This window comes from Micropterus salmoides, unplaced genomic scaffold, assembly GCF_014851395.1.
Source record: "Micropterus salmoides isolate LMB-PRFRI ecotype aquatic unplaced genomic scaffold, ASM1485139v1 Ms_hic_scaffold_9, whole genome shotgun sequence".
NCBI lineage: Eukaryota > Metazoa > Chordata > Actinopteri > Centrarchiformes > Centrarchidae > Micropterus > Micropterus salmoides.
In genome coordinates this window covers 32,726,127-32,748,610 of record NW_024044681.1, presented here as the reverse complement: position 1 = coordinate 32,748,610, position 22,484 = coordinate 32,726,127, and the positions used below count along the sequence as shown (strand labels likewise).

Here is a 22,484-nt window from a genome sequence, read left to right as displayed (position 1 = left end):
TATGTCAAGTGTCAACCACAGACTGTATAAAAATGTTAACTGAATGCATTTTGAATAACATAATGCAATCATACACAAACGTTTCCAATCATTGTTTTAATGCGCAATTTCCCTCTTAAAAACAGTAATGAGGTTAACAAGACGTTCCCTTCCTCTCTCTTCCCCCTCCAATTAGCAGGACTACACTTCCCATGTTCCTTAGAAGTCGGAGCTTGCGCAATGTGTTTTCCACGGCCCTGGCCGCACGTAGTATCTACTGTTTTTGTTGTCACATTAAGAGGGCAAAAGAAATAATTAACGGAGTTAATATAACCCTGAGCGAGTCGCATGAGGTAAGGAAGACACCGCGGCTAACTGTGTGCTCTGTCTCTGACTTTACACGCTTGTTGAGATGCTGTCTTGACGATAAACCCAACAGTTAAAATAGTTGTTGAGGTGAACAGTTAGCTAGCAACACAGACAGACAAGCTAGCAGAGCACTAAACAAACAAACGAAAGTAAAAGATTGTGAGACCGGAGGCATCGTGCAGACCACACGAGCTTTATAAGTTCACATATGCGATTGTTAAGACTTGTCGGCAGGCCAGACAGAGCCAGCAAACACTGACTGTTCGCTTTTGCATATGCGAGCTAACCCACTGAGTCAGCTTGCTAACGTTAACGCTAACTTGCACAAACAGCATGAGCTAGAGACGCTGGCTGAATTAACGTTTCACTTCCACCTTGGTACAAAACTTGTGTAATTAACAGAGTCTGTTTGGGAATACAGGTGACGTTGCTCTTGTTACTCATGCAGACAAACGCATTGGTTTGTTGATAAAGAAAGCAGATAATAGCGGCATTTATATTACACATACATTAGCTATGCTTCCCTACTTTCAGTTAGGTCAGCTAATAAGGTCAGATCCTGTTGGACCCCCTTTTTACACTTATCATGATCCTGTTTGATTTGTTTGTTCTACATTAAACTTTTAGATCCTAAAGGTCCATCGATAGTTTTCATAGTATCAAAGTCACTTTAGCATAGGGCTGGGCAATAAAACAATAATGATAATTATCGCAATATAATTTTCCTCAATATCAATATAATAAATGTTCAATATATCGTCAATAAATATTTGGTTTAAAATATTTATTTTGTTGAGGAATAGGGACTGAAAAGATTTACTAATATTTGTTGAAAAAGATTTTATCAAAATAGTTTTGAATGTTCTGCCTCAGATTTGTTGTGATCCACTGTTTGTCACATTCTGACTATAAAGAAGAGTTTAACTACATAATTAACCATCTGGTTTCTTAAATTTTCACTCAGGAGCAAAAATCAGCCTTTAAGCTTAAGAAATAATTATTTGACATATCGTGATAATTATCGATATCGAATAATATGAAATGTTTATATCGTGATAACATTTTTGGCCATATCGCCCGGCCCTACTTTAGCATTATGTTTTATCTAACGTTGTGGGTTGATTGAGATATTATTTAGGAGTAAATTATAAAGTTGTCAAGGGGTTCCTTGGAGAATATAGTCTACGCTCTCCTTGGGCTCTAAATGTTGTTTGAGGCTTTTTAACTGTCTCCCCTTTTTAAAGCAATTTTTGACCCAAAAACCCATAAGATTTTATGAAGGAATACTGGTATCACCCTTGAAAAACACACATTGGTTGAACCCTCAAGTTACATCCGATGTAATATTCCACATATGGAAAAAGGTGCCAGCAAACAGCCTTAAGGCTAGAAGGGTTTTTCATTCCTTGAAGTAAAATAATAATACTGAAGGGTTTGAGCCTTGTGTAGGCACATGAAAAACTTAGAAAATATGAAAATACCAAGATCACTATTTCTTAAAGTACTAAAGTTGATTATTTTAACAATAAAGCAGTCATGGGCGGGGTTGGGGGGATTAAGGTGACTATTACTGTTCAGATCTGCGTTTTAGAGGTTATTGTAAATTTCTAGACAAAGCTCCACCTGCTTGCTCTTGTCCTCATTTTGTTTCCTTGGTTTTTGGTTGTGGCAGGTTACTGGGTGAGCCCCTCCCTGCCATGAGAGCTGACCACCAGGTCACCAGCCCCCCCTCCTTCTGCAGTTGATGGATCTGCAGCTGGTCCAGAGATGACAGACAGCGTCAGGGCTTTCCTCCGTAATGTTGCGACGGTTAGCAAACACACACGCACTGTAGTCACACATAAGCTATGATACGAGGCACAAAGGTGTAGATCATTGACACAGTGAAACAGATCCATGCATTTCAACTAATGGACAGGCTTGTATACCAGGATATGACTTTTAATACCGTCAAAAATACAGACACTCCTCTTTCTATTAAATTGATACAGAGATGCTGTATTGAGATGATGTTATTGTAGTGTACCCCCTTAATGTAGGTGGGTGACGCCATGAGAACAACGCAACAATGCAATAACCCCCTTCACTTTTCCAGCAGTTGGTAAACAACACACACGGGAGCTTTAGCTGCAGCCTTTATTCGCTGTCATCTCGTCCTCCAGCAAGAATATATGGATTAATAGTGCTTATTCTCTATCGGACCAATATTCTATGAGCCATAAGTATTTAAACCCAGTAAGGCTTGTCTAAGTAGGCTAATTGCATATTAGACACACAACATTGTAGGCTAGACAATGCCGTACATGCTACAAGGACTTCTATGGTAAGCAGTTCAGCTTTGTGATTTTTCTTTTCTTTTTATTACAAATAGTGTCATATACTGTATATACCCTGGTGAAATGTCAGAAAGGTATGAAAACATTACTACTAATGGACCCATTTAGCTTTATTTTGAAATAGAAGAGACATACATTCACTTGCTACTTTGTTAGGTACACCTATATAGAAAGGTGTAATATTTTGTCATCCTCATATCTCTGTAAATGCAGTGGGGGAAAAAATATTATAAATACCTTTCAATGTAATGCAGTCCAGTACCACCACCACCCACTATGACCTCAATAACATAAAAACAAGTACTTAAATAAACAAATTACCAAAATTCACAACATTGGGGGAGGGCATTTTTCTATGTCAAGTTAGAAACAAACACATTCTCTCTCGATGTGGGTTCTTTAGGGGATCAAGGACTCCATATTGGGGATTGGAACAATCTCCAAGCTGGATGCCCGCATCCAGCAGAAAAGAGAAGAGCAGCGGAGGAGAAGGGCCAGCGGGGCCCTGGCACAGAGACGGGCACAGAGTGAGGAGCGCAAACCGGACAAGTAAGTCAAAAGAAAAACTTTATCTTACCTAGCCAGAGCCATCATTGCTATTTATGAGCTTTTAAAAAAAAGCTGGAAATGCAAGCCCCTCAGGTAAGTGCTGAACTCAGCTCAACCAAATCGCATTTCTCTATATTCTCATATTACTGTGAATAATGAAAATAACTTTGTGAAGGTGTAAATAACAACATGTTTATTTGGAGCAGGTATGGATCTATGCAGCTCTAATATCTCCTCATTTCAATAGAGCTGCCAACTGTTACATAACTGTAAATAAAAAAACATTGTTCCAAATACCTTCAGTGCAAGCACAGACATGGTAACAGCATCCATTAACTTGTCTTACTCTGGTTACGTAGTAGAAGTGAAATTAAAGAGGTACTATTATGCTTTTTGGCTTTTTCCCTCTCCTTTAGTGAGTTATATACCTTTTATGTGCATGTAATAGGTTTGCAAAGTGAAAAAGCCCAATGTCCAGCCCAAAGGGAGTTCCCATCTCCCACAGAAAACTCTGCTCTGATCTGCCTGAAAACAACTCGTTTGTAGTCCAAACGAGTAATCCCTGTGACGTCACAGGGATGAAAGCTAAATGCGCCTCATATAACTCTCGCCAAGCGGCGACTCCAACACGCCCTCAATAACAGGTGGAAAAACAGTGAGCTGCAGCACACAACTCTCCTCTCCCTTCCAAACACTAGCTACCCTCCAGGCAGTCAGTGGACATAAAGTTGTTACTGTGATGTAGAGACAGAGCTCAGTTAAAACTTTATGGATAAAAGATACTTTTGTTACAGATTAATAACTCACCACTCTGAAACTCTTGCTCCAGTCCACGTTGCCAAGCTGGTCGGCAACATGTCCAGCTGAACCGAAGCTGTTTACCGTCTTCTCACTGACCTGCCTTTCTCTGCTTCTGATTGGCTAGTAGTCCTTAACTAGGAACTGCGCATGTGCAACTCCCAACAAAGATCATTTAGAGACAAGATGCATTACTCCATAGCTAAAACGAAGCCTTCAACACAAGGTGAAAAGAGGAGCTGCAGCAATGTGCAAAAATATGGTGTTTCTTTTTTAATTAAACAATGTAAACCTGTTCTGGTACAACCCATAAATAAGATTATGAAACTTAAAATGAGCATAATACCACCTCTTTAAAGTGAAACCAAACTATAATTTCAATATTCAGCAGTGATGGACATTGTCATTATTTATTCTCTCTTTTAGTGAACCCAAAGTAGCCAGCAGGATTTTTCAGTGCTGTGCCTGGAATGGAGGAGTGTTCTGGGTAAGATATTCACCTAGTGTTACAGCCTTGTCACTCACAGGCTACTGAATACTACAGCAATAATACAGCTGCAGGTTTTGAGTGTCTGTGGCACTGCTGCTTCTGGATGGTAGTTTTCTTAGCCGTGTGTTGTCCCAAAGTTATTGTTTAGCTTCTGGACAATTTTGTCGGACAAGTTGTTCTTCTTGTACAACCCTGTTTCCTAAAAAGTTTGCATGCTGTATAAAATGTAAATAAAAACAAAATGTGATGATGTGCAAAACTCACCCCATATTTTATTGAAAATAACACAAAGACAACTTATCAAATGTTGAAACTGAGAAATGTGTGTTATTGGAAAATGATAAGCCCATTTTGAATTTGATACAAGCAACACAATTCAAAAAAGTTGGGACAGGGTCATATTTACCACTCTGCAGCATCACCAGCATATGTTGCTCCAAAACCTGTATATATTGTTCATCATTAATGGTGCAGGTTACCCATGGCACGTGCACTAATGCACCCCCATACCATCATAACAAGCCTGGAGGACGTCTATGATTTCCAAACAGAATTTCAAATTTTGACTCGTCAGACCACAGGACTGTTTTCCACTTTGCCTCGTCCATCTTAAATAAGTTGGGGTCCACAGAAGGCGGCAGCATTTCTGGATCTGGTGCATGTTAGAGTTACAACTTTGTGAAATTTGTGGATGCGGTGACGAGCTGTGTTCACAGACGATGGTTTTTGGAAGTGTTCCTCAGCCCATGCAGTGATGTCCGCTACAGAATCCTGTCTGTTTTTGATGCAGTGCCGTCTGAGGCCCGAAGGTCACGGCCATCCAATGTTGGTTTTCAGCCTTGACCCTTGTGTACAGAGATTTCTTCTATAAGTTGTCTTTGTGTTGTTTTTTTTTTTACTTAATATGGGGTTTCAATGTTTTGCACATCATCACGGTTTGTTTTTATTTACATTTTACACAGTGTGCCAACTTTTTTGGAAACAGGGTTGTAAAGATTAGCTAAAGACATGATCTCTCAGATAACCAACTCTGCTACACCTATGTTGTTTGGCCGCTAATCCTTTGGGTGATGTCTGCAGATACCAGAAATTTTTTTTTAAATGTATATTATATAAATGCTTTTACGTCTTTTTCTATTTGATTTTAATTTCCAGATTGTGTAATTTTTAAGGTTGATGTAACCTTTAATGTTTAATGTCCCTGAAACAATCAAAGCCAAATACCAGATTTTAAAAATCGTATTATATGTGGGAGCATGGCTTAAAGAGTAACTCAAGCATTTCATTTTCTCTCTCCAGCTCAGTCTGTTTCTCTTCTACCGGGTGTTTATTCCACTGCTGCAGACTCTAACAGCAAAAATCATTGGTACGTATGGCCACTTGTTATTCCGGGGCAGGTTCACTGGCTTGACGAACCTGTCAGTCAATAAGCTGTCTTCCTTTGCTCCAGGTGACCCCTCCCTCCATGGCAGCGTGTGGTCCTGGTTAGAGTTCATCCTGACCTCTGTCTTCAGTGCTCTCTGGGTTCTCCCTCTGTTCGTCCTCAGCAAGATAGTCAACGCCATCTGGTTCCAGGTTAGACCCTGCTTTTCTAGTCTGTAATGATGTGATGATGCAACATTAGGTGGCCTTACAATCTATTACAGAGTCTGACATACCATAAAGTTATCAAAATTGCATCCTTTTTAGGGGTCTTAATGGGTTTGGTGACATGTTGTTTAAGTCTGCATAATGTATCTATTATATTGTCCCTGTAATATGACTTGTAATAGAGATTTCAGTAAAATACAACTGATGTCAAAAATCAAGTCCATTGTCCCTGTGCAATGTTTCAAACAGATCCTTTAACAAAAATACACCAATAAAAGGAGGGTATCCCCTGTAGATCTAGATGGAATTGAGCTGAAGTCAGAACATTCAGTTGAACTCCTGTGAATTAAAATTCACAAAAGACTACCAGCTGGTCAAAACAAGGTATGAGGCAAGAGGCATCGCTGAAGGGCTTTTGTTATGAAGCATCTGCAGGACGCAGCAGCTGTCAGGACACAACAGTACTGAATACATACACTTTTATTTTTTATTTTCATTCTCTCCATTTTTATTTTTAGCACTTACCTGTTTTATCATGTAGCACATTGGGATTTGTGTAAATATAAAGTGCATTACAAATTAAATGTATTATTATTATAATATTTAAATATTGTTAAAAGACATCTGTGTTCCAAAGTTTGTGTTTGTATGTCTGCGTGTCTTTTTTTCTGGTGAAAGCATCTATTAATTAGTTTGTTACAGTTTGACACAGATATATATGTCAGCGTGTTATTCTCTGTTGCAGGATATAGCTGACCTAGCATTTGAAGTATCTGGATGTAAAGCACAGCCGTTCCCCAGTGTCAGTAAGATCATCGCGGATATGCTCTTTAACCTCCTCCTCCAGGCACTCTTCCTCATTCAGGTACAATTTTGCCGACTGATACCTTGTTTTTCGTCATTTCATTCCTAGACTTAAGGCAATTCAGAAAGTGTTCTGAATATATAAAAAGCTTCATGGCGTCACACTGGGTGGGGTTGTTTTTTGTTTTTTTATTGTTTTGGAAAGTGGTAAAGAGGGCTGTTGTTATAGCTTGATCTGCATTGATTTCTGACAAATAAAACAAAATCTCTACTCTCTAAGTTAAAGCTAATGCGATGATAATGCACACATGTCTCTCTCTTGTTGAATAAAATCGCATTGTGTATTCTGATGGTCTTCTAGGGAATGATTGTTAGCCTCTTCCCCATCGATGCCATTGGACAGATGGTTAGCCTCCTCCACATGTCTCTGCTCTACTCCCTGTACTGCTTTGAGTATCGCTGGTTCAACCATGGTGAGGTGCATTACATTCTACACCCAAACTAAATAAACTGGATTGAATGGAGAACTCAGAACAGAAATGTGGCTGGTTATGTTTGTTTGAGGCATTGAGATGCACCAACGGCTGTCCAATATTGAGAGGAACTGGCCCTATTACTTCGGCTTTGGTTTGCCCATGGCTCTGCTGACCGCTCTGCCCTCCTCATACATCATCAGGTAAGACTTGTAATTCTTGATTAATCAAGAAAATAACTGACAGATTTGTTAACATTGATACCAACTTGATACTACTTCAGTATACGCCAAAATATATTTGTGAGATGGTAATAAGGCAAACAAAATGTTATAACAAAGTTAATGGAGATGTGTGTCTATGAATATTTTGCTAGGCTTTGTTGCTTGTCCAAATACATTGGATGAAAGAGGGGCTCTTTTTTTAACTCTGGAAGGCAGACCTCCGGTTGTCTGTGGTCTGACGTATCCTTGTTCTTTCTTTTCTACCTAGTGGCTGCTTGTTCTCCATCCTCTTCCCTCTATTCATCATCAGCGCTAATGAGGCCAAGACGCCAACAAAGCTGTAGTGAGTGTGAAATAAAGACAATAGTTTACCTCAAAAAATATTTTCTTTCAATGCATGGCTCACTGCTCACGTTTGTGTGTTCCACTCTGTCAGCCACTTCCAGCTGCGCCTCTTCTCCCTGGTTGTGCTGATCAGCAACAAGCTTTTCCACAAGACGGTCCACCTGCAGTCCTCCCTGACATCGTCCACTTCCTCTGAGAGGCTGTCATCCCCCCATACTTCCCCGACCCGCCAGAGACCGCTGCCCACCCAATGATGGAGCCACTTGAAGGAGACAGGAAAGCAGTAGCTTCACTCAATGCAGTTTCCCTTAATGAAGACGATAAGTGGTTTAGGACAAAGGGTTTACATGTTTTTATCTAATTTCTGGCCCTTTGGTTATTCTTTTGCAGCACCCACCAGACACGTTTTTAGTGTGACACAAAAATCGACTTCCCTGTGCCTCACACTCGTAACACATTATACACTCTTACGCTCTTGACTTGTTTTCTTTTGTGAATTTTCATTCACTGATTTTTCTTTTCTTTTTTTGGATAATGTGCCATTTGAGTGACTCTTTGTTTATAAATAACAACACAAGAAATGATGTAGTTTTAATATGTTTAAGCAAACGTGTGACTAAAGAAGGATTTTTTTAACTTTGGAAGGGCTTGTTCGCATCCAGAAGGAAAGCACGGTCTTGTTTTTACCTACACTACATGTTTTCTTGATATTGCAAGTCACATTCCTTCCTCACAGGTTGAATGCTTTCTTGCACATGGATGTTTCTCTGTCAAAATATAGTGTCCTAGCAGTTCCAGGAATAACCTTGTGTAGTTGAAAAGGGAGGCTTTTTTATCCTGTAAGAGCTTTGTTTTTAGTAGAATAGACAAATCAGTTCAAGAGCTGCTATAAAAAGGATTGGTGACATTTTAGTAACGGAAACCAAATAACAAAGTCACTCTTGCCGTGTGTTGACTAAAGGTTTGTCTGGCGTCTCATCCCAAATTAAAATCTCACCCCAGTGTCTGATGAGATGTACATGTTGGAAATCACAGGGTGACACCAGCAAAGGAAAAGCTGCCTAAGCATTTTCAGCCCGTGTGAATTTAGTAGGTGAGATGACACTGCCAAACTGCTGCATCTATGTTTTGTTTATTTCACTTCAACCACTAAACTCTGTAATAAAGGATGGAGTCTTTATGTCTGCTTGCTCTAGTTTTCCCACAGAGCGCTGAAGCAAATACAGTTGGTCCCTATAGATCATTGGCTGTTTGGTTTTAGTGCTGTAAATATAATAATACATCCTGAATGTTCAACCAGAAGCCCACCACCACGCAACGACCCAGTCACCAACTTTATTTCACTCATCAGAGCTCATGGCCATGAGGAAAGGCCATGATTTTTGAAATAGTGTGCAATTATTGTAAGCAGAGATAGTGTTTGTGCAGACTGATATATGTAATTGAGGTTTTGTAAAAGTAATACGTCTAATTTCAATAAAATTGGTCAGTATTCAATATTTTGATCACTGTCTTTGGGGTTTTGCTACCATGGAGAAGACGAGACAGGACATTCCAAACTCAGTGATAAGATGAGCATGAAGAAGATGGCAGTTTTTGAGAAATAATCTAGTGGTCACATTGAAACTAGTAACTGCAGAGGGATGTGGAATGTTGTTTTACCCTTAGGACAAACAGACAGCAGATCACTTATTTTTGCAAATGAGCAGCTGTAACGATGCAATATATATAAAAAAAAAAAATATATATATATATAAATGTATTATTATTTTTCTCCACTCATAGTTTACATTGAACAACCTATGTAGTGGAGCTTGTTCCATGTCCAAACAGGAGACAGATTAACAAAGGAAAAATGTTAGGACTGCATACTTTCATACAGTATACTGCCCTTTAGCTTGTAAATGGCGGTGTCAATGTTATATTGGTACAATGTTGTTAACAGTTATTACATGTTTCTGTTTTGACTGGCTTCATCACTGAAATGATTTTGTATTGAGAGTTTTGCGCCAGTAGGGGACGACACGTTGCCTTTCCTCACTAAGGACACGTCACTACACTACAGCGGCAAGGCAGGGAACCAAAGGTGAATGACAGCCAAGAAACCAATCAGATTTATGTCGGGTAACTGTTGACTGACGCTCAACCAATAAACGTGCACGGTGGCGTGGTGTGGGCGGGACTAGTTCACAGTGAAGGTTGAGTGAGAATAGTGTATGAGTAGCAGGAGCGGAGCGGGTGAGTGTTAATGAACACTAAATATTAAACCTGGTAGCTCATTTAGGAGCACTAATTATTATTTAAGGCTGTTGTCCGGCTGCCATATATAAAGGAGTAGCAGATATTTCCAAAATAAGTTAGAGGGGGGTCGCGGCGCAAGAGTGCACATTATACAGCAGCTAGCAGGTTAGCATTGCTAGCTAGTCACACTTTTAACTGGATGAAAGCCGCATCAACACTAGCCGGCCTGATGCTGACTGGCTATAAGATGCTGTATAATCTATAACAATGCTTGTATTTATTTTAAATGTGAACACGATGCGTGTTAATGGCTAGTTAACAAATGTTGGCTGCTGTTCATTTCCTGGCTCTGTGGTGTTAGAAAGGTTGGTTAACTGTCAGCATGCAGGAGGCTTGCTCAGATAGTAACTTAACGTTACTGCAATGAAAGTTAGCATTGATTAGAGCGCTGTTGAGCTCGGTGGTTTGGGGTTTTCGCTTCGGTAAAACTTCCAAAATCTGAAGAAAACGGGCACAAATTCCTGCAGAAGTTTTCCAGAGTGGGTGCTTCCTGGTTCCTGACGCCACAGCTTAGTGCGTGGCCTTATCTGGTTGGACTGGACATGGCAGTTGACTCTCAGTTGGAAGACTTTTTGATTTCTTTTTCTGAGCATCTGGCTTGGTTAAAACCTGACCTAGAAAAGATTTTCTTATTTTGCAGGATGTTTATCTAAAACTGAAAATTATAGCAGGCAGTTTTGGACTTGTCTCCACAGTCCTCCTATGGGTTCCTCTAAGTCTTACAATGTGTCTTCCTCCCATTAGGTAGTACGGTGAGCTGTCCCTAATCTCGCCAAAATGACCAAGCTGGGCTTCCTGCGTTTGTCCTATGAGAAACAGGACACACTGCTGAAGCTGCTCATCCTGTCTATGGCCGCTGTCCTCTGTGAGTTCTCTAATGCCATTGCCTACAACATTGTCTCCCTAATACTAAAAACAAACGTAATACATTGATCCATGCGCTTTTCCTTCTCTTCAGCATTCTCCACCAGACTCTTTTCCGTCTTGAGGTTTGAAAGTGTCATCCATGAGTTTGATCCGTAAGTGCTACTTGTGTCGTGGTTGTTTCCTAGATAGAGTAGATTTCCCTCCTTTAAAGTAATGTCTCGCCTCCATCTCACCTTCAGGTACTTCAACTACCGTACCACCCGCTTCCTGGCAGAAGAAGGGTTTTATAAGTTTCACAACTGGTTTGACGACAGGGCATGGTATCCTCTGGGGAGGATCATTGGTGGTACCATTTATCCAGGTAGGAATCATAAACTATTAGAGAGCAGTACGAGTAGATGAGTGTGGGCTTAAACTTCATTCTGGCCTTTTTTTTTTTTTATATATATAAAAAGTATACAAGTTCAAATCTTGTCTCCCGCTCTTTTCTCTTACAGGACTGATGATCACCTCTGCCGTCCTGTACCATGTCCTACATTTTTTCCACATCACCATTGACATCCGTAATGTCTGTGTCTTCCTGGCTCCCTTGTTCTCTTCCTTCACGTCCATAGTCACCTACCACTTTACCAAGGAGTTAAAGGTAAAAAATCACAAGATACACAAGAAACTGTCATTTAAGGTTATAAACTCTTAATATATTAAAATGCAAAGATGTTTTTCTGTTAGGGGGCACTCTAGTGATTTTAGCTTTGCACTTTTATTAAAAGGGGGGACCCCGGGGTCAGACAAAAAAAAGTGGAAGTGACTAAATCAAAGCAGCAGAGTCTGAGATATCTTTACTTGTTGTTTATAGTGTGGGTTAAGTTCTATTGGTACAACTTAGTAGTGTGTTTCGTTAGTAAATGCCCACAGATTCTAAACTCCATGTCACCAGTTAGTAAATGAGGCTCTGGGGCCTTTACTACAAAGCAAGTTCAACATACCCGGGATATCTTTATCGTTATCAGGCTTCTCTAACCCTAACAAAGTCAACTCAGGCTTTCCCATTCCAGCCATGAGTGCGAACATGGACAAGTCTACTGGTTGCAGAGCGGCATATTTTACAAAAAAGCACAAACTGTAATATTAGGCAAATACAACCGTCTGAAGTGACTGCAGCTGATACATGCAGCAAGATAGAAAATGGAGACGGTGTGAATGCCAAAGTTAACAGATATATACTATGAATATGTTGCTTAAGTGTGTTCTTATGTTGTGTATGACAATTTTGGAATTATTCATTCAGCTCGGCTGTGTTGGCGGCTTTTCAACATTAAAGGAGACCCATTATACTGCATTTCCAGTCCTATATTGTAGATCTGTGACTCCTGTATAGCAGCTTTGCATGATTCAAAGTAAAAAAATAAATTTAAAAAATTCTATCTTATACTGGCCCTTCATGTAGGCCCTCATTTCAGCCTCTGTCTGAAACAAGCTGTAGATGCTCCTGTCTCAAAGCCCGCTGTCTTCTGATTGGCCAAGACCTGAAGCATGTACCAGGGGCGAGTTCAATCTCAAAACATTTAGCACAGGTTTGCAATGTTTTTGGATTGAATGTTCCGCAACGGGCATCGAGGTATGTTTTGTCCCGTTTGGTGGGCACCAATCGGCTGCGATAAGTTTGTAAACACAATGTAAAAAAAGGCAGGAAAATGCAGTGCACTTGCATACACAACAGGGTGTTTGAGGATGAGTGAACAGACTTGGGAGCAAATAAAAAAAAAATAAATTTAAATCTAAAACATAATTCAAAGCAGTAGGCTTACTGTCAGATCTTAAAAGTAGGCCTTTAAGTCTCTGTAAGATGATAGGCTTTACAAAGGTTTCTCAGCATCACAGCAGCAAACATAAAAGCAGCCTATATTTATGGAGTAGATCTCGGAGCAGGTTAGCCGTTCAGCATAAGTTACCATGGCAATTTCCCCCTGGTAAGAAGTGAACCACTTTTGTGGTACTGAAAACCCAGGGTTAACCTGAAGTTATCTGGATAAGCTCAAATCCTCTTTCGTGGTACAGGCGCCATGAGTCTTGAGTCCTGTCGGAGTTAGACAACTGATTTCACAGATTAAATTAGACTTTGTCTTTGGGGGGGGAATTCTTTTTCACAACACTGTACATCAACATTATCCTCCCCACATATAATTTCCCAACAAATGTTCACCAAGTGAAAGCAAGACTCCTAGTGTCCTCATTGAGAGACCTTGTTCAGGGCTGCTATGGCTGCGGGTACCAGGCTTTTGCCAAAACAAGCCCTTCTGTGCCTCAGGGACCTGTACCTGCACCAGAGGGTAGTAGATCGAAGTGGCGATTTAGTGGGGGTGTGATGTCCTGTGCTAATGTTCTTTTAATGCGTATGATGGCCTTACAGTTCTGAGAGGTTGGGCGTGGGCAGACCTATTATCCTGCCAGCAGTATTGGTTGTTATTGTCAATTTGATCTGGTTTGTAACAGCAAGCATGCCAGGTTGACTGGCGTGGAGTGCCCCCCTTTTTTTTAATTTTTTTATTTTTTTTTTAGAATTTTATTAGTAGCCTTACTGGAAGGTGCCACCCTTAGATGAGGACGTTTTTCTGTTGAATGTTGTGCATGCGTTTTTATATGCTTTAATTAATAGAACATCAAGAAGTATGAACTTACACCCTGTTGCCACTAAATGCCTTTGCCTTTGTAGGATGCAGGCGCTGGGCTCCTGGCTGCTGCCATGATTGCAGTGGTGCCTGGTTATATCTCTCGTTCTGTTGCTGGCTCCTATGATAATGAAGGTATACACCTGATGTGCAAAACAGTGCTATTTAAAGATCACATCACAAAAAACAGTTTGTTAATGAAATGCCTCTGTGCTGTCCTAATCAGGTATTGCCATCTTCTGTATGCTGTTGACCTATTACATGTGGATCAAGGCTGTCAAAACTGGGTCTGTGTACTGGTCAGCCATATGCGCACTGGCCTACTTCTACATGGTGAGGAGATCTAAAAATGTATTTGTTTTACGGAGTTAATTCAGAGTTTCCAGAGACCTGATCAGGTGTTTGTGTTACTAGGTTTCATCTTGGGGTGGCTACGTGTTCCTGATCAACCTTATCCCCCTCCACGTCCTGGTTCTGATGCTCACAGGCCGATTCTCTCACCGCATCTATGTGGCTTACTGCACAGTCTACTGTCTGGGAACCATCCTTTCCATGCAGATCTCTTTTGTTGGTTTCCAGGTAAGATGGAAAAAGTACTAATCATATATCACATAGGTTACTCTGGTCGTGCCTCGACTTTAAAATCATTTCAGACTAGGGATGCAACGAACAGATTTTGTTGGAACGATTATAGTCTGAGGAATAATCACGGTTTCATGATTATCACAATTATTATGAATTAATTAATTTCACAACACTAGTAATGACTTAAGTAGATTATTTTTTTTTTATTTACCTACCAACTTGCCACGTTATTTAACTCAGTTATTATGTATTACCTTTACTTGGATGTGCAAAGCTGGGTGGTGATCCCTGCAGGTGCTGCATCAAATTTAATGTAGCAGGAAACCTTTTAACGGCAAGTTTTTGAACGGGTGATCCGTCATCTCCAGTAACGCCCTGGTCAGTCTTGGTGTACCTGGAATGCTCCGACTTCAGACGTTTCTTTGGTGGAAATGAAGCGTCACATTTTTGGTCCCTCTGCCATAGTTTAGCCAGTGTACAGTAGTTGCCTCCATGTATCTGATAAGCACGGCACTTTAAGCTGGTGCACCGCTTGTGTAAGTTTGTTTTCGTTTCGTGCAACAGAAACACTCAGTGTAGCGGAGCCTTTACGATTAATTAAAGCACGGTTAATAGTGAAATCCGGTAATCGCTGCATCCCTATTTCAGACATAGGGTCCAGAAAAGAAAGACATCTTGCCTGATTTGTCTAGGTCAGTCATCATCTAGGCCAAAGAAGATACAAAAGTCAGATCGTGAAAAAGACGTTTCGCTGTGTTTTGAGTTCACCTGACTGTCTCTCTTCTCTCATATACCAGCCGGTGCAGTCATCAGAGCACATGGCAGCCTTTGGCATGTTTGGCTTGTGCCAGATTCATGCCTTTGTGGACTACCTGCGCAGCAAACTCAATGCCCAGCAATTTGAAGTGCTGTTCAAGAGCGTCATCTCCCTGGTGGGCTTCGTCCTGCTGTCTGTGGGCACTGTTCTCATGCTGACTGGTAAGAGATGACAAGATGTGCAAGTTGATACATTGGCAAGGTAGTGGATTGAGGGGGGAGGGGGGGGAATTTTTTTAAAGTTTGCTTCACCTCCTCCCTACCTTTTCGTTTCTTTTCAATGAGAAACTCATAAGTTGTTTTGCTTTGGACCCTGACTGACCAAAAGTATATTTCTCTCAGGTAAGATCTCTCCGTGGACTGGTCGTTTCTACTCCCTGCTGGACCCCTCCTATGCCAAGAATAACATTCCCATCATCGCCTCAGTCTCTGAGCACCAGCCCACAACCTGGTCCTCATACTACTTTGACCTCCAGCTGCTGGTTTTTATGTTCCCAGGTAAGTCAGGGTGTCTGTGGGGTCTTAAAAGGTAATAAATAAATTTTCCAAAATTTAAGGCCATTAAAAAGTATTAAAAAGTCTTAATCACCATTTAACAAGGTATTTTAAAGATATATTTTTTTTCAATGAGAAAGTCCTGTTTGTCCAAAAGTTTGTTTGCTAAAATAGTAGGTGAATGTATTTATTTGTAATGCATAGCCAAAAATACCAGACAGGCAGTCAGTAGCGACTGTGTGAGTTGTTTATGTAACGTTAGGCGCAGGGATCTACTGTGTGCCTATTTCACTCTTAAATGGTCCAAAAAAAAAATAGATCTGTGCGAAACAGGAAAATGATTTACGAGTACAACCAACCGTAACCTCACACCCTGCCGGACCCGCAATGCTTTTTGTCCATAACATAGTCGGAGTGGCGATCAGGAGTAATGGGATTAACCCGGTTGGCTGGTGGTGTGCCGAATTCTGCCTACAAAATCTGATCTGCCGAATTATGCATCCACCTCTTTGGTTCCTTCTCAGACACTTTGCTGTGCTCATTGATTATCACCACATTTGTTTACTGAATGTCAAGGAAAGGTACTTCTTCTAGGTACTACTTTTTTTTTTTGTGAACAGATCAGTCACAGCCTGGATGGAGTGGGATTTAAAAAAAAAAAAAAAAGCTTGATGTGCTGCAACAAACTTTATAAATGTTGAACTCAGTGTTCTGCATAAACAGTTATGATTATTGACGAGTTAGTAGCCTGCCCAAAATCAAGGTTAGAGATTATCATGTAGCCTAGAGCATTTTTCTTGTACAAAGTTAATGAATAAAAAAACAAACCCAAACTGAAACGGCGGTAATTTCAATTAATATTATACTAGTGGTAAGTTATATACTATTATATAAAATAATATTGAATATAGTAACATAATGAATATATTAGTATCAGACTTACAGTTTACCATTAAATTAACAACATACTTTCAATTTAATGTTATACTAATCCAGTCATTTAGACTAGTTCCTCCTCCAGGTTGTGCTTGTGCTACAGCGCCTACACTACTTACATTATTCATCACTCAGTTCTCTTCATCTTTGTTCCCTCCTGGCCTGTTTGATTTTTGTTGTATTGATCAAGTGGTCGATGAAAGTTATCACACATTTCATTGCAGGCAAGCTCACATTATATAGTTTAAACCAACTAAAACACAAAATGACACTGTTTCACATGATTTGCTGTAATGTTACGTACATAAACGACATAGCTTATGTAAGACAGTTGCTTTTCGCAGGAAATCTGACCAGTCCTTCACATAGAGAACAGTTGGCCCATACAGGCTGTTATAGGCAGCTGAGAAAGTTGGAGAATGCCTCAATTTTTAGGTGGCGTTACAACCTGATGACATATAGGCAATAAATATGTTATTAATATATTTAAATTCCTTTTTAAAACCTCAAATGTCCCTTTTTAAAGGTGTGTGGCTGATATAATCAGTTACAGGTCTTTAAAAAGGTATTGAATTTTACTTCAGGATTCCTGTGTATATACCCTGTAAGTGTACAATCAGCAGAAACACACAGAGTAACAAGGTTTATAGTGGATGACACCTCCATCGTTCATGCAAAAGACGCACGTAGCTTACTGTGTTCTTGTTGGGTTTTGACTGACCGTTACCTTCACTTTCCTTGCAGTTGGTCTTTACTACTGTTTCAACAACCTGTCAGATGCCAGGATCTTTATCATCATGTATGGGGTCACCAGCATGTACTTCTCAGCTGTGATGGTACGTCCTGTATATTACTGTATAATACTCTCCAGAGAGCGGTTTTGTTTGCTTTTGGGGTTTGTCACGTTTCAACAGTGTCAGCATTCAACATAACTGAAGTAAATGGAAAAATGTGTATTAAGGAAAGTGGATTTGCACCTACTTTATACATCAAATGGGTTAATAAACTGCTTTTGTGCGTTGTCTTCTCAGGTGCGTCTCATGTTGGTGCTGGCTCCCGTCATGTGCATCCTGTCAGGCATTGGTGTGTCCCAGGTGCTAACCACTTACATGAAGAATTTGGATGTCAGCCGGCCAGACAAGAAGAGCAAGAAGCAGCAGGACGCCACCTACCCCATCAAAAATGAGGTAGGAGGTCTGGAAGACTGCTTCAGAGTGCTATTGTGGCTGTTAGAGGGTGTGTCTACAGTCTGTTATCATCATTAGTCATTTTGTATACCATGCAATCGTTCTCAATCAAACTGCAACTTTGGACACACTCCTAGGAAGTGACGTTTTCCTAAGAGTGAATAATTATGTTTTGTTTTACAAGATTTGTCTGGAGCTCTTTCACCGCCACCCACAATAATCCAGCTGCAAGCACTGCTGTTTCTCAATGCGGATACTTCCGTTTGTACGCTTCCATGTAGCTCACTATGTACAGACTTTTGTAGACAGGGTAGTGTTGTCTCAAATCAAACCAGGCCTTTGTGCACTTCCTGGAAATGACGACCTCCTGCTCTTTCTTTTTCTTAATGGCAAATTGCAACCGGACAGAGCATTACCACCAAATTAGCCCAATGAACATACTGATGGCTTCTATTCGACAATAGCATAGTGTATAACTTACATTTTCATTGTGCGGTGTTCTCCAGAGCACCCGCAGCAGCGTTCCTCTTCTGCTACGTAGCCAAAAAGGCGATGATTTGAGGATGAGAAAGTGTCCAGTGTTCCACACTTTTTGACTATCATTATACCATCTGGGCACTCAGAGAGCACTGCATTTGCCATATCCCACTTGTACACTCGAAATAGCAAGTGTAGGTTTTAGGGGTGTCATGACTTCAATTCTAAATTGATCGAAATGAGCTTTCGATTTCCACCATCGCTATGGTTATCTGGCTTATCTGTAGTAAGTGATGTTTCAAACAACTCTGCTGTGAAGAATGCAGGAGGACACCGTAGTAACGTTGCATGAGCTTCTAATTGTGACACCCCTAATAATAAGCATGAAAGAATACAAATTGAGACACAGCATAGGTCTTGCTTTGTGCATTGCATTCATACTCCAGTGTGAACACACTACATACTCAAAACCTGCTGTATGTAGTGTGGATTTGGAACACAGCCTGTACATTTCCTTTTAAAATATGTTTCACAAAAATAACTTTTTAGAGGGAAATATTATTTCTTACTCCACCACATTGACACATTACAGCTACATTACTGGCTATTTTTCAGATTAAGATTTTGCATGAAAACATGATCCATATGAAAAGCTCAAAAACACAATGCAGTGTTAAAGATTAAGTGATTCCCAACCTTCTCTAGTCTAGCCGGGGCCCCCCGTCACGTTTCATGTGAGATGTTCCTCAGTTGTTGTAGTTCCATCAGACATTTCCCCTCTAAAATTCTTATTATTTAAATAACTGTTTGAGGCCCAAAAGAGGTCAAATCTAATATATCACAAAAAGAGAGAAAAGATTAGAAAGTAGTCCAATTAATGTGTATGGATTTGTGTAGCTGTGTATCATCTCATCTTTTATCTTATGACCCTTTTAGAGGGAACCCTGACCCCTTAGTTTGGATTAAACTACTTAACTGTATATAAAGTTGGTTTAGAGTAGCTCCACCTTGAGCAGCTACAACTGTAATATGCTAACATTTTATATGTTAGCATATTACGTTAGCATATGTTTTATATCAGTCACAGAAAAGTACTTTTTCCTTAATACTTTAAACCTGCAGAGCGGAACCTTTGTCTCCCCCTCCTGACAGTGAGAGTAATTACTCAACACTATCCTTACATGCTTCTGACGTTTAGCCGTCTTCATACATACATGCTGCTGTTGCAAGAGGACTTTTACAGGCCTGTTTTTACATTGTGATATTTCTGCTTGAAAGTCTCTGTAGTGCACATGTTCTCTCTCATTGAAAGAATCATTTGAGAGGAGTTGTTTTTTTTTCCCCCCTAAGCAATGTTTTTGTTTCAGTTCTGTGAATAAAAGCAGGGACGGTCCCAGTCAGAAGAGTAAAACCTGATGACATCCTGTGTTGCATATTCCTACCAGGTTGCCAGTGGGATGATTCTGGTCATGGCCTTCTTCCTCATTACATACACCTTCCACTCTACATGGGTGACCAGCGAAGCCTACTCCTCTCCCTCGATAGTCTTGTCGGCACGTGGAGGTGACGGGAGCCGTATCATCTTTGATGACTTCAGAGAGGCCTACTACTGGCTCCGCCACAACACTCCTGAGGTCAGTCATACACGAAGAAAGAATACGTAACCCAGTAAGGTGTTCTTAACTAGGGTTTTGGATGATCTGAATTGTAGACAGATTGTGGTTATGGGTTATTCCCCACCATAGTCATTGATCAAGGGGCTTCCACTTAGTTATTTGATTTATATTTTGTTTCCAGGATGCTAAAGTCATGTCGTGGTGGGATTATGGCTATCAGATAACGGCCATGGCTAATCGAACCATTCTAGTGGACAACAACACATGGAACAACACACACATCTCCAGAGTTGGACAGGTGAGCTGGGTAACCTTCAGGGTTATTCTGTTAATCGTGTTTTTAACGTGCTGCTGACAGGGCTGTTTGTTCTGCAGGCCATGGCATCCACAGAGGAGAGAGCCTATGAGATTATGAGGGAGCTGGATGTCAGCTATGTCTTGGTTATCTTTGGAGGACTGACAGGCTATTCTTCAGATGGTACGTCCCAATTATCAGTAGAGTCAGTACAGAACTTACAACACCGTGGCTTTTAATAAAGCTTGACTTGAACATGCACGTCTACAGACAGTTGGATTTAACAGTCTGTTTGCAAAGCTTAAGCTATGCTATTTGAATGTTACCCTCACATGTAATGGCATTTCATGCGATGGTGTGTAAAACCAACTTTGTAATTGATGTCACAGAAAGTAAAGTAAAAGAATAAGACACATTGGAATGCAATTTTAGCACCACTTGTCTAATTTATTTATTTGTCTGCATCACAGACATCAATAAGTTTCTGTGGATGGTCCGTATTGGGGGAAGCACAGACACAGGCAAACACATCAAGGAGCACGACTACTATACTCCCACTGGAGAATTCAGAGTGGACCGCGAGGGCTCGCCTGTCCTGCTCAACTGCCTGATGTACAAGATGTGCTACTATCGCTTCGGACAGGTCTACACAGAGGCCAGTGAGTAACTCTACAGCCTAGTGTGATCTGTCATCATGCATGACCTGCTGTTACCTTGCAATCAGAGGAAATTTGTGAATGACCCACATGTAAGCATTTTTTAAAATTAGTAGTTTAGTATGATTAATGAGGCAGCTCCTTCATTTATGGCACTCAATATTTTACGAGTTAGACAGAAATGTTAACAGAAACCATGGAGCAAGACTTTGAACAGGACAGCCAATGGATACTGATCAGCTTCTCTCAGCAGACGAGACATTGAGTGATGGATAAATATTGATGTTGCTGGTCTTTCTCATTAAATATGATTGCACAGCCTCTTTTGTACTATAATCTTCTCTGCAGAGCGCCCACCTGGTTATGACAGAGTGAGGAATGCTGAGATTGGAAACAAAGACTTCGAGCTGGACGTGTTGGAAGAGGCCTACACAACAGAGCACTGGCTGGTTAGGATATACAAGGTAAAATGGCTGACTTTCTCTGTAGCGTTGTCTTTGACATATTGTCCTTTTATATCAGTTGATAAGGATTGTTGGAACCCTAAAATAGTTTGCTGGTCTAGATCAGATCTTCTGAAACCATTTCTTTAGGAAATCAAAGTTTTAGACATGACAGATTGAGGGAAACTTGAACAGAAGGGGAAACTACATTTCTATCAGCTAAACCTGGAAGAAGAGCTGCAACAATTAGTCTATTGACAGAAAACTAATCCACAACTATTTTGAATTTTTTGAGGTCATTTTTCAAGCAAATGTTTCTTGGTCTTAAATTTAAGTGAATGTCTTTAGGTTTTGAACTATTGGCTAGAAAAAAGAACATTACGACATCACCCTGGGCTCTAGAAAATTGTGGTTGTATTTGTCACTGTTTTAATGTTCTGGAGGCCAAATCGATCTATTAAACAATCTGAAATAAAAAGTGTTACAGCTCTACCTGGAATACATTTAAAATTAGACTGAGAATTTCTGAAGTCTGAGGTTGGCTTATTCTTGTTTTTAACAAGGCTGCCTTTCAACATCTCTTTCTAACCAAGTCTTGTGTTCCATCTCTTAGGTGAAAGATCTGGACAACCGGGGTCTTTCAAGGACATAAAACCTTCAGACAGCAGTAAAAACAGCCTTTTAGCACACAGCACTGAACACCTTCCCGTGGTCTGCAGATGAGTTGGAAAAGAGTACTTTTTATACTTTTGGTTTGGGGGAAGAAAATTGCATCTGAGATTTTGTTTAGGTTTTTGTGGACGATTTTCATTTTTTTTGTTATAATGAAATGTCTCATCTGGGATCAGAGGGAGCTGGTGTCAAAACGTCCAGTCTGAGGTCAGAATTGTAATTCACCATGAAGCAGTCGAAAGAAAGCAGTGTTCATTTGGGAGCGTGTTGGATTTTTACAATGTGATCAATTAAAGTGGGATTGAACGTGATAAAATGGTGATTTGTCTTTTTTTCCCCCCTCTCAAATGCACTGAATAAATTGACGTTGACTACTGTATATAAAGTTGAACCAGAGAGCAGTTTATATATCGGAGTGAGATCCACAACTGGTTGACAGGATTGCTTCATTACATTTATGAAGTCATCATTTAATACTTGGTTTTTAATCAAAAGAAATCTCATCTCAAAGC

The 22,484-nt window shown here is 40.3% G+C and overlaps 2 protein-coding genes across 2 annotated transcripts; both read left to right on the top strand.

The window, feature by feature from the left end:
- Positions 1-188: 188 nt before the first annotated feature.
- Positions 189-9,456, top strand: ei24 (EI24 autophagy associated transmembrane protein). The gene is made up of 11 exons (XM_038707864.1): positions 189-332; positions 2,021-2,157; positions 3,088-3,233; positions 4,458-4,518; positions 5,821-5,887; positions 5,972-6,096; positions 6,857-6,976; positions 7,277-7,388; positions 7,480-7,591; positions 7,881-7,955; positions 8,049-9,456. The coding sequence occupies exons 2-11, from the start codon at positions 2,116-2,118 to the stop codon at positions 8,209-8,211; spliced, it is 1,023 nt and encodes a 340-aa protein (XP_038563792.1). The 5' UTR covers positions 189-332; positions 2,021-2,115; the 3' UTR covers positions 8,212-9,456.
- Positions 9,457-10,112: 656 nt separating this feature from the next.
- On the top strand, positions 10,113-22,283 carry stt3a (STT3 oligosaccharyltransferase complex catalytic subunit A). Its single transcript, XM_038707860.1, has 18 exons — positions 10,113-10,195; positions 11,003-11,123; positions 11,217-11,277; positions 11,365-11,486; positions 11,623-11,768; positions 13,839-13,929; positions 14,021-14,127; positions 14,209-14,373; positions 15,177-15,357; positions 15,538-15,693; positions 17,371-17,462; positions 17,658-17,813; positions 19,736-19,924; positions 20,088-20,204; positions 20,282-20,384; positions 20,672-20,860; positions 21,206-21,321; positions 21,914-22,283. Exons 2-18 carry the CDS (start codon positions 11,036-11,038, stop codon positions 21,950-21,952), a joined length of 2,118 nt encoding a protein of 705 aa, XP_038563788.1. The 5' UTR covers positions 10,113-10,195; positions 11,003-11,035; the 3' UTR covers positions 21,953-22,283.
- Positions 22,284-22,484: the final 201 nt, after the last annotated feature.

What these genes read in the sequence shown, in the direction of transcription:
- ei24 (XM_038707864.1), top strand. Translation starts at nt 2,116, where the DNA reads ATGACAGACAGCGTCAGGGCTTTCCTCCGTAATGTTGCGACG. An exon ending in GGAATGGAGGAGTGTTCTGG is followed by an intron (nt 4,519 to 5,820) that starts GTAAGATATTCA and finishes TTCTCTCTCCAG; the next exon opens with CTCAGTCTGTTTCTCTTCTA. An exon ending in AGGCACTCTTCCTCATTCAG is followed by an intron (nt 6,977 to 7,276) that starts GTACAATTTTGC and finishes ATGGTCTTCTAG; the next exon opens with GGAATGATTGTTAGCCTCTT.
- stt3a (XM_038707860.1), top strand. Translation starts at nt 11,036, where the DNA reads ATGACCAAGCTGGGCTTCCTGCGTTTGTCCTATGAGAAACAGGACACA. An exon ending in ACTTTACCAAGGAGTTAAAG is followed by an intron (nt 11,769 to 13,838) that starts GTAAAAAATCAC and finishes TTGCCTTTGTAG; the next exon opens with GATGCAGGCGCTGGGCTCCT. An exon ending in TGTACTTCTCAGCTGTGATG is followed by an intron (nt 17,463 to 17,657) that starts GTACGTCCTGTA and finishes TTGTCTTCTCAG; the next exon opens with GTGCGTCTCATGTTGGTGCT.